At 31.9% G+C, this 12,373-nt stretch overlaps 1 protein-coding gene across 1 annotated transcript; it reads left to right on the top strand.

Moving 5' to 3' along the window:
* Positions 1-2,399: 2,399 nt before the first annotated feature.
* Positions 2,400-3,361, top strand: LOC108370990 (putative uncharacterized protein FLJ37770). The gene has a single exon (XM_017626456.1). It carries the CDS (start codon positions 2,690-2,692, stop codon positions 3,149-3,151), a length of 462 nt encoding a protein of 153 aa, XP_017481945.1. The 5' UTR covers positions 2,400-2,689; the 3' UTR covers positions 3,152-3,361.
* Positions 3,362-12,373: the final 9,012 nt, after the last annotated feature.

Raw genomic sequence — 12,373 nt, 5'->3', positions numbered from 1 at the left:
AAAGAAAGAATCCAATGCAGGCATTTAAAGCACAGAAAACAAAAAAAAAACAAAAAGTATTGTTTAAAGGACTATATTCTCTTTGACGTACGTCAAAGGTCAAGTAGAAGTGAGAACTTTTATGACTGCCCATTGATAGCTCGGTTATATAGCTTAGGAAATAATTATGGTGCTCACAGTTCTATGTTATCTACTGTGTTAATTTTGCCACCAGGTAGCTTTAAAACATTTTACCATGTGGTAACTAGGTTTGTTGTTGGTTCCCATACTAATTAGAGATAACAGTTTTGGGCAAAATACTCGACATTGTATCATGTTTTTGTTTTGTGTTAAACTGGCATCNTGAAATTCGAAACAACGTTGCAGATCTGATGACCTTGAAAGAAATGCAATAGCGCATTATATCTGTATATATAGTAAGATATATATTTATATGAGTTTTACAATTAGGGTGCTCACAGTTCTATATTATCTACTGTGTTAATTTTGCCACCTGGTAACTTTAAAACATTTTACTATGTGGTAACTTTGTTTGTTGGTGGTTCACATACTAATTAGAGATAACACTTCTGGGCAAAATTACTCGACTTTGTCTCATGTTTTTGCTTTGTTTTAAACTGGCATCTCTGATCAGCTAATTATTCGCGCTAAGAAAAAATGGAAAGTGAAGCAGAAAAACATAAGGAGGGCGCAATTTGAAAGATTTTTAAATATATATCTGACTATATTTGTTTTATTAACAATTTCAAACACATGTGTGAAGGGTTGCTCACAGTTCGAGTGAGTTATCTTGTTAAAGTTGCCACCTTTTAACTTTAAAAGTAAACTGTGAATGCCCTAAATAGATAGCAACCCTAATACTTGGGTAAAACTTAACTAAATTCGACCTTAAAATAGGTGGATATATTTTTCAAACGTATTTTCAAATTAAAATCTTCTCTTTTTCATAGCATTATCATATATATTTCAACTAACTGATGAATAAAGTGGATTTGGATTTTTAGACACGTAGAAATCCTNGTTATCTTGTTAAAGTTGCCACCTTTTAACTTTAAAAGTAAACTGTGAATACCCTAATTATGATTAAAGATACTATTATCAAAGCTAATAAATATAACATTTTACCAGTTTTGTTACACAAATACTCCCATGTGCGGCGCCCGGGTAACATGACCTAACGTCGCATCTCCACAGGCAAAGAATATTGGCTACACTTTGTCATTTTGTTTGTCAGATATACGTTTTATCATTGCACTTGCACAACATTCACATTCGCAAAAGCTCCGCATTGATTACTGCGAATGCGAATATTAAAATTAATGCGGAAGCTCCGCGGTTGCGAATACGAATATTCGCAACATCCTTGGTAAATACTCATGTATCTCTCTATATTTTTAAGGATGTATTTTAACACAAGCGATGCGCACTACCTTCTGCATGTTTACACATGCACATTTTATTTTTCGCTAATTTTTTATAAAAATATGATTAATTCCACAACAAAAACCCCAAAAATCGGAGTTCCAAACCTTATGCAAAATTAAAGAAAATTCTGCAAATTTTCATCCAAATATTGCTCTTTTTATTTACACACTTTAGAAAAAAGTTGAGTGCCTACGCAGTTTTTTACCCATTCAATTTTAGTATAACAAAGTGCAAGTTTGAGGTTGCTAGGACTTACCACTGATTTTTAGCAATATTTGTTGAAAGTGTCGCTCATTTTCTCCATATAAAATAATGTTCGATAATTTTTTTTATATGGAAAAAATGTGCGACACCTTCAATAAAAAAAATTGCCAAAAATCAATAGTAAGTCCTAGCTTCCTTATACTTGCACTTTATTAAACTAAAAAACTGCATATTTACTCAACCTTTTTCTAGAGAGCGTAAGTAAAAAGTGCAATATTTGAATGAAATTTGCAGAATTTTCTTCAATTTTGCACAAGGTTTGGAACTCTGATTTTTGGGGTTTTTGTTGTAGAATTAACCATATTTTTATAAAAAATTAGCAAAAAATAAAATGTGCATGTGTAAACATGCAGAAGGAAGTGCGCATCGCTTGTGTTAAAATACATCCTTAAAAATATAGAGAGATACATGAGTATTTACCAAGGTTGACGTAGTCCAAAGTTATGCGGTAACATACATAAAAAAAAAAAAAAATATTCCGACGAACTGATAACCTCCTCCGTTTTTGGAAGTCGGTTAAAAATACATCTGAAACAGACATACTTATGTATCTCCCAAAGTTTACACTGCTGGCAAATGCAAATAAGGATTAAAATTTTAAAACTAATTAATAACATTGAAGTAAAATATTTACAAAGTTAGCAATAAAATACTTTTTTTGCAAAATCTATAAAGGACCCTTTTATTTTTCAAACAAGTTGTGTGACAGTTGTTATTTTACGCCCTGTACTTTGCCATTCATATTGTGGCGATTACCACTAAGCAAGCAAAGTTTAGAGCGATAGTAAAAAGGTGTAAGCATGGTCGTAGCCAGGTGGGTACAGGGTGCTCGGGTATAAAAATCAGAAAAATATTAAATTACGGGGGTGGTCCCAAAAGTACCCGGCTTAACCTAGAGATGGCTGTAGTTGTTTGAAAAATATCACTGTGTTAAATCTATAAAGCATACGTTTCAAGTTTGAAGACGCCACGTTGTTTAGTATATGCTTGGCAGCCCTCAATGGTGAACGTCTTCAGTGAATTTGTGAACATGGAGAAAATCGGTCATCGTTATGTGATACAATACTTTTATTTGAAAGGCCTCAGCCCATCCAATATAAAAGCTGAAATAGATTCTACTTTGGGCGGGTCTGCTCCTTCGTTTACAACAGTAAAATATTGGGTAGCAGAGTTTAAACGAGGTCGTACGAGCTGCCAAGACGAGCATCGCAGTGGTCGACCAAATGAGGTGACGACTCCAGAAATGGTGAAGAAAATCCACAAAGCGGTAATGGATGATCGTCGACTGAAAGTGCGCGGGCTAGCAGATATAGTAGGCATTTCGGAAAGTACGGTACATCGCATATTTTCTGAAGATTTGGAAATGAGAAAGCTGTGTCCAAGATGGGTGAAGCATTTGCTCACACTCGACCAAAAACAGTGTCGTGAAGAGGTTTCAATTGAGTGTTTAGCGAATTATTGAATTAATGTTTGAATTGCTACCTCATGCAACATATTCGCCAGATTTAGCCCCCTCGGACTATTTTCTGTTCCCCAACTTCAAAAAATGGCTCCATGGTCAAAGATTTTCTAACGATTAAGAAATGATGTCGGCAGTTAATGGCTATTTTGAGGAGCAAGACAGTTCTTATTATAAAAAGGGTATCGAACTTATTGAGCATCGCTGGGAAAAGTGTATAGAGTGTGTAGAGGAGATAATGTTGAAAAATAAATATATTTTTCCCAAATTTTTTTGTTTTCTTTGTTAGATCGGGTACTTCTGGGACCACCCCCGTAATTCCAAGGCTTAAATTAAAAAAAAATTGCCATACATTCAGGAAGAGTCTGGAATTCTTTTGTGGAATTTACCCAGTGGGAAATTGTAATGTATAATAATCGCAAAATAATCAGTAAAAAGCCCTTTTCACATTCGAAAATGCATTTTTTTCCTAGGGCGATGTCCAAAGAAAAGTGGGGCATTTAATTTTGCATTACCTAGTATAGAGAAATGAATGTGTTTTAACATGCTGAATAAATACATTAGAATGCTGATTACATAGTTAGCAGTAATATTATCGAGAACTCCTAAGAAATACATTATATTATTTATCACGCAGGTAATGCATTATTATTGTTCCTTTGAAAAATATATCTAAGATATATTTCTTTGTGTGTACCTAATTAATGAAAACGATCAGGCAGAAGTTAGTTCACCTTAAGCAGTCGGTGAGTTCAGTCGTTCAGTTCCGTTTGCGCGCACCTTTTAATCAAAAGTCGTTTCTTTTCAGTTGCCGTTCTTTCGTGCAATACTCAACCGTGAATTACTCAACTTCTTTAATTATGAATATTCTAATAGAAAACTAAACATTGAATTTCATATCAACTGGAAATAAAGACCAAAATGCATTTTCCTCACATACATATATTTACTTTTGGTAATTTGTAACAATAAATTGCGCAAAAAATTAAAAAAATTGTATTCCTTTTTTATGTTTATACTGCTTTATATCGAAATTAGAAATGTACTCCTTTCTCCGTTTGAGAATCTGGTAACCCTATATTTGAGTAATAAGTATTTAATATTGTTTATTTTAAAAACTCTACCAACTTCTACCATTTTTTATGCAAAATCTACCACTATTAATTTTTTCGCAGTCCGTGCACTGATTCGGATTCTGTGATAGCAATTTCGAAGATTTCACGAAAATCGAAGCTACGATGGATTCTGTGATAGCCCTGAATAATTCTATTTACTACTGAAGGGATCTTTTTGTATCTTTAGATGCATAAATTTTATTAATTTAGATAAAGGAGATTGGTCATTTGCAATGATTGATTTGCAATGAGCTCTCGGCTTAGAGTTATTGAGGTAAAGTTGGCTTCGTAGGTTAAGTTATTTATAGGTACGGTGACCATATTTATGAGAGCCGAATACGGGACAAAATATAATTTTGCAAATTTATTCCACAACAGCTTACAGATATTAAAGCCTTCTTCAATGATCCTAGATATATTAGTCCTGAAACAGTATCCTTATAGTAACATCACAAATTTGTAGGATATTTTTCTCGAGACTTTTACCTCGTAAAATTAAAAAAAAAAAAAAAAACAAAATTCGTTAAATTTTAGTATAATAAAGTGCAATTTAAGTCGCTAAGGCTTACCATTAATTTTTGGTAGTTTAATTTATTTTTTGTTGACGGTGTTACGCATTTTTTCATATAAAGTAAGTATGTTCGACCATTTTTTTTTTTTAAAGATAAGCAAATGAGCAGCATTTTCAACTCGCACTTTATAGTACTCAATTTAGATGAGTTACAAAACTGCAAACCAAATTTTTTTCTAAAGATTTTAATTAAAAAGTTTGAAATTTTGTTGAAACCTTGCAGAATTAATTTTTATAGTTTTTAACCGCTTAAGCGGTTATGGCGCCAATAAAAAAGAAGAAGAGAAAACAATCCATATCATAATTCCAGAAAATTATAAAAATAATAAAAAGTTATAAAATTATTAGCACCAATAGCTGATACCTCGAAAATACAAATAAGCCACGATACTCTCTAGTGTAATTGTTTGATTTTGTAGTTTCAAAAAATAAACAATAAGCTTTCAAAGTCTAAAAAAATACATTTTTAGCACAGAAACGTTTAATGTGCATATATAGAACTTGACATAAAATGTACCCTTCATATTAGTCGAAAATTTAAATACTAAAGTGCACGCAATCCTTTTATCGCAAGGGGTCAAAATCCAAAGCATACTACATATAATATATGTATTTTCAAACACAATATTTGACTGAATGTTTTTGTATGCATATTTCCGTCCAACACACATTAGGTAAAATGATTCATTTGGCTGTGCGAAAGTCCAATTTGGTAAAGGCAGTTTTACATTATTTTTGTTGCCATTCTGTAGGGAATTCTCCAAAATAACAGAAACTTCACTTTGTTTTTGTAAAATAAAAAATACCGTTAGACAGCAACTAACCAAAGTTACACTTACAAAACGTTATTGACACGTTGTTTTCGCACAGGTTAGTTTGTAAGTTTCAAGTGCATTTTTTTGTAAAGGTTGAATAATTAAAGGAAAATTTTAAATGGAAAACAAAACTATAAGTGAGATTCTATGTTCCAATTTAAAAAAGTGAGTTTTTTTATTTGTTTGCAAAAAAACTGACTTATTTGCATAACCTCAAAAATTTTCTGATTTATTTCCATTTATGATTTTATGTAAGCTTGTACAATTTTGTTAGCTTTCGGCAAACAAAATGGAAACAGAAATGGATAAAGTCTGATGTAATGAGTTGATTTTATTTCACTCAACCCGGCGTTTTTAGCCGTTTTCAAGAAAAACGGGGTTTTCTGGGCTATCATGCTATTACAAAAGGCGAGTAGTTTGAAGTTTGGCTGATTGGATGTTCGAAAAAACAAAAGCTTTTTCGGTTGTCAACCATGTTGAAACAAAATTTGGTGCTGCTGATATTTGAAAAAGTTCCATGAACCTCTTAGAAGAAAAAACGTGTCTTTTATTTATCAAAGAAAGACGAAAATTATGGAAAACTATTTGGAAAGGATGCTAAAATATTTAGATCTGAAAACATAGCGTTTCTTGCTGGTGAAGTTCTTTTCGAAATCAAAAAGCCAGCAGCCGGATTCAAACTTTAAATGCTGAAATACGAAAGCTAACATTTTTCCGAATTTCCGAATTTGCCTTTCGCTAAAAATAGCTTAGCCTAAATTTTTTGGTGATAAATAGTCCATTTTTATGGCGATAAATAGTGAAAATGGAAGTATGTGATAGCAAAAAAAAAATAGCAGCTTCAATTTGGATTACAATTCAACTCCCGATTCGCAAAGACCATTGATAAGCAGCCTTCGCAAAAAGGAAAATCGTTGAGAGAATTTACGGATTGAAATTTCGAAATTTTTTACTCAAAGTGAGTAGAGCTTTGAACATTCTGTTCACATATTAGTTTCAAAAACATTTGTATTCTTTTCAGGAAGTTACCAGCGATTTTTAGTAAATGTGTCACAAAGCAGCATTTGCATTCTGAATATAAATAATATCGGTGGAGAATTTAGGAATACTGAAACCTCAAGCGAAAATGAAGTGTTTTATGAAGACTAACTGCTTTAGGAATCTCTCCTCAAGGCATATCTGCGAGACATGTAGTAAATATTTTTCTTTTTTTAATTTAAGAATTTCGATAATGCCATAATTAATCCCTAGAAGAAACCACTTATGTACATATGACCATACCTATTTTATTATGTAGCTCATTTTAAGGGGGAGGGGGTTGAGTATGGTAACTTGTGTCAAAATCAAGCTAATTGGACAATGTTTTGAACATACAAAAAAAGGCAGAAAGCCGGTTATACGAAAGTCAAGTCATGTTTTCACATTTTATTTACTGCCTTTACACTTTTTTTAACGTTTTCCATCTTTTTACATTAAAATAATGCAATATTTTAGCTCCTATTAATTTCGCACAGAGAAAGGAATCACTTGACCTAATGTGCAACAGGGTGTTTATAGATAGGAGGGCGAAAAGACACGGTCAAATAGGCTTTAAATATTTATACCCGAGCGCACTTGTGCACAAGGGTATATTAACTTTGTTCGCATAACGGCTGTTTGTAACAGCCAAAACGAATCGAGATACAGTATCGGTCATATCTATAGCACGCCAATTCAAAGTGATATTGTGTGCCACTTATGTTTATTTATTTATTTTTAAGAATTTTCAATTAAAATTCAGTTCATTCTCAGACAAACCCAAGCTTAATAATTTGTAGAAAGCTACAAAAAAGTGCAACAAATTTTCACATAAATTTCAAACTTTTTTCTCGGAAGTGTTAGAATATTTTTGAGTAAACAGTTTTTTAGCCCCTTCAATTTTAGTGTGCAAGTTTCAAGTGGCTAAAAGTTACCGTTGATTTTTTAGAATTTTTTTCGCCAAAGGTGTTGCGGATTTCTTCCATATACAAAAAAATTGAGTTTATTCATTATATGGAAGCCAATGCGACAAAAAAAATTCTAAAAAATTAACGGTAATTCGTAGCCACTTGAAATTTGCACATTATCAGACTAAAATTAAAGGGGCTAAAAAACTGTGTACTCAAAAAAATTCTAACACTTCCGAGAAAAAAGTTTGAAATTTATGTGAAAATTTGTTGCACTTTTTTGTAGCTTTCTACAAATTATTAAGCTTGGGTTTGTATCGGGTTTGTCTGAGAATGAAGTATATTTTAATTGAAAATTCTTAAAAATTAATAAATAGACATAAGTGGCACACAATATCACTTTGAAATGGCGTGCTATAGATATGACCGATACTGTAGATATGGACAAATGTATACATAAATGATCAGAATGAAAAGAGAAGTCGATTAAGCCATGTCTGTCTGTCCGTCCGTCCGTCTGTCCGTGTACACGATAACTCAAGCACAAATTGAGATATCTCAACGAAATTTGGTATGTAGGTTGCCAAGGTAGGTTGGTATTGAAAATGGGCGAAATCGGTCTGTAACCACGCCCACTTCCCGTATAACGGTATTTTCGAAAAATGCAAAAACTGCGATATTTCAGTAAATATTAGATGCAAATTGTTGAAAATTAGTATGTGGAGCTGAATTGTGGTAAAAAATACCGCCCACTTATGATAAAATGCTGTATCTCAGTAGCCGCTTCACCAATCCCTACCAAACTCGGTTGGGCTTGGGTAGGGTCTAGCTAAGAAATCTGTTGAAAATCTTTGAAATCGGGTAATAACCACGCCCAGCTGCCATATAACGGTAATTTACAGAAACACGAAAATTGCGATATATCAGTAACTACTGGAGCTAATTCACTTAAAATCGATGATTGCAATAACCACTTAGCATAAAATTAGACTATTATAAATTTTTGGATAATGGGCTTGGCGCCTCCCACTTATGACCACAAATGTGTATCTCGGTAACCGACTTATCAATTTCCACCAAACTCGGTGCACCTTGGTTCGGAAAAGCAATTTGTTGAAAATTATTCAAATCGGACTAAAATTACACCCGCTTCCCGTATAACGGTAAATTTCAGAAATAAGAAAACTCGGATATTTCAATAACTGAGGACGCTAATTTACTTCAAGTTAATAGCTACAACAATCTCCTAACAATAAATAAGGATTTCTGTCTGAAAAATGTTTGACGATAATTTAACTGTTTATTTCAACGTTTGACCAAACCCCGTAATCAGTTGAGACTATTTTTTGTTTCAAACATTCTTTGAAGAGTTTTGCTTTATCGTGTGTTCTCAAAGCGTCAAACACACTTACTCAAAATGTCGCTAATAAATTTAAAAACATTTGCTATTATCAAGGCATATCAAATAGGTAGATGCTTAAGAACAAAAACCACATTTACATGTATGTAAAGCGTGAACAAATAGTCTAATTTTTTTAAATATCATTGAGGACGATGTGAAATATGTATTAACAAAAAAATAAAAAAAAAATAATAAAAATTGGTGAGACTTATGGAAGTATTTTTCATTCCAGAAATATCAATACATCATTTGCAGGGCCCAATAATCAGCGTTTATGCTACTGAGTTAAGTAAATGTTCACATGCAAATACATTTTGCCAATTAAGAATTTTGGTTTGGTTTGGTTAACAATACTTGACGGCTGATTTGATTTTTTTTTTTTTAATTATAAAGACCAAATAAATTGAAAAAAAATCAAATCAGCTGCTCTACTGCTACTACTAATATGCTTTGGTTAATATATTTCAAAATAAAAAAGAAACAGTTGGTTTGTTCCATAAATTGAAATCTTCAGTAATCTCTCAAGTAAATAACTTGTTTATTTCACAAATTGAGATCTAAAGTACACAATTAATTTTGAAACTAAACTAAATAAAAATGGAGTCATAAAATTAAAAAAAAAATCGTGAATTTAGTTGTAAATACATATGTATGTATATTTTTACATTATCAAAATATGATTGGTATCAAATCTGTGTGCATACAATTATTTGAAAGACAATGCTTCAGTGTGCCGGCATAAACTTTGGCGGATTATGGTTAACGTAAAATTCTACATTTTCCGGTTTTATTAGTTGACAATTTTATGACATCAACGGATTTTATCTGTTTTTAAAAATTAGGTTATGCATTTCATTCTAAATCTTTTTCCCTCTCAGAGTATGTAGATAAACTAACAAGTGCCATTGGTTAAATTGAACAATACTTAGAATTTTGTTAGCAGCAAAGCAATAAGATACTGCAATACATAGTGCAATTTGGGCAATACGCTTGTATGCGTATGTAATTACAAGTGCATCTTAATTGATCTCTATATTGTTTAAATTTTAGAAATCACTTTATCCACTGTGTCAGCGCAATTTCTAAGCAGAAGCACGTTTTATATGGCATTTATATAGGGTTTTCAGATTTTTTATGCGCGAAATCAGTACATTAGACTTTTTCAGTACATTTTTATTCACAGCAAAATTATGAATGTATGTAACAGAAAATAATTTAAAACGCCTGAGTTCTTGTTTTTAACAATATTTTGGTATATAAATAAAATATAGTTCATAAAAAATAAAAGTGTTATTCATTTTAACATGAGTGTACACATCATTATTCACAGGAGCCAATAAATTATTTTATATTTGTGACATATTGAATAGCAATAACACTGTACGGCAAAATCAACTTTTTTTCTGGGTATTGGACCAAACTAAGAGAGAGATTGAGTCATAGGTAAAAAAGTAATTTCTCCGTTTTTCGAAGTTAGCCTCCGAACTCGAGATATGGGCCTTCGAAGTACGAAATTGGACCTTTGGTAAAAAATTATTTTTAATTACTGTATGTAAACTACTAAAAAAAGTAAAAACATAGTCGTGGTACGCCCTTTTCTCTTATTTAAACGATATAAAATTTTTTCTATGTTACAGGTGCTATAAAGGGGTCAAAGGTCGGGTCTTCGAAAAATTAAAAACCTTATATTTCAAACAAGTTTGAACTGATTTTTAAAAAATTAATATCGTCGTAAACGTGAATAAACCTGCTTTCTTCTGATATGCAATTTCTATACTTCGTATGTATAAATCTGAGAAAAAACATTTAAAAGGAAAAATACCTTTTTTTATAAAAAAAAATATTTTAAACAAAAACGCCATACGGGTTCACTAGTAGATCATAAAATATAAAAATGTTATTCATTTTAACATGAGTGTACACATCTTCGTACACAGGACCCAATAAATTATTTCATATTTATGACATTTTTGAATAGCAATAATGAGATCATTCCCATTTTCAGTGTTTAAATAGTCAACGAATTCTATACATTTCATTTTAAAATTACTTTTAATTTGAAGTTCACTTTCAAAAATTTTAATTAGAAGCCCGTTTCTCTCTTTGCGCCAGGAAACAAACTTTATTCTTAAGATCCTCTCATACTGTAAAAGAGTACCACTTTTTAAGGAGTTCATCTATATTTCCTAATGGCTTAAATAATTTTTCAACTACGCAAAAAACTGTGAAAGACTAAAAACCCGCTAAAAAGAGTATCTAACTCTATGCCTTGTATGCAAAACTCTTTTACAGAATCAGTAAATTGAGAAAAAGGAGTTGTAAGTTATAGGCAAAAGCCATTCGAATATTGAAATTTATTGTTATTAAACTGAAAGTTATTTTCGAGGTAACTAACAACACTCGACACAAATTTAAGCATTCTTTTTAAATAATTTAAGCTCCATCATATTATCGCAACTGGTACGTAACGACCCGGCAATATGCCAATAAAACGATTGATCTTTTTGTTGTATTAATTTCTTGGGCATATCAAACTTTATCTAAAACATGTCAACTACAGTGACGAGCAAAACTGTAACATGGTTTAACACTTTTTGTTTCAGCCACCACTATATTTCCAAGTTCTAACGACTTTCATACTTTTGCTGTATATTCTTGTTGGTACATCCCTACTCCCTCTCTCATAATGATTTGAAGTCAATACAACAACAATAAAAAAAAACAGCAGACAAAAATGTAAATTAAGGCAGATGTTACAGTTTTGCACTCATATATTTTTAAGAGCTTTTTAACAATTTTCACGAAAAAAAAGAACTACTAACACAATGTTCAGTACTCTTTTGCCTGTTTCAGTTCCTGGATGTGATTTGGCATACCTTATTTGTATCTTTGTAAAAATTCTGGAGGTATATCCTTAGTTTGCTTTCACAGCTCATGTACTCGATTTTACGGACTTTGATACTTATTAGCTGTGCTTTTAGTTGATTTCGCAAATTCTCGATGAGATTCATGTCCGCGGTTTGTGGAGGTCATTTCAAATTAGCAAATTTTTTCTTTTGTATCCAGTCTTTGCGAACATATGCAGTATGTTTTGGGTGATTTTTCAGCAGAAACTCTCATTTTTCGACTACATCTTGCAAATTTTGTTGAAATATGAACAGATACTGTTCCTTACGCATAATGCGTACTAACGGACCAACAAAATTTTTGAAATACAACCCCAAACAATTAAGATCCTACCACTGTGATTCACAGTTTGCAGTACATGATGCGCTTAGGCTTAATTTGGGTCTTTGATCCAATACCATGCCCGGCCATCTGATTGAAAGCGATTAATTTAGTCTTGTCAGACCAAATAACCTTCAATTGAAACTTAAAAATATGTTTTTTATTGCAT

The sequence above is a fragment of the Rhagoletis zephyria genome, unplaced genomic scaffold (genome assembly GCF_001687245.7).
Source record: "Rhagoletis zephyria isolate East Lansing unplaced genomic scaffold, Rhagoletis_zephyria_1.1 Rzeph_scaffold_04631, whole genome shotgun sequence".
In the NCBI taxonomy this organism is placed as follows: domain Eukaryota; kingdom Metazoa; phylum Arthropoda; class Insecta; order Diptera; family Tephritidae; genus Rhagoletis; species Rhagoletis zephyria.
Note: the sequence above shows the minus strand (reverse complement) of the source record. Positions and strands in the feature narration are given on the sequence as shown.

Bases quoted from the DNA above. Each gene is read 5' to 3' on its own strand.
- LOC108370990 (XM_017626456.1), top strand. From the start codon at position 2,690: ATGGTGAACGTCTTCAGTGAATTTGTGAACATGGAGAAAATCGGTCAT.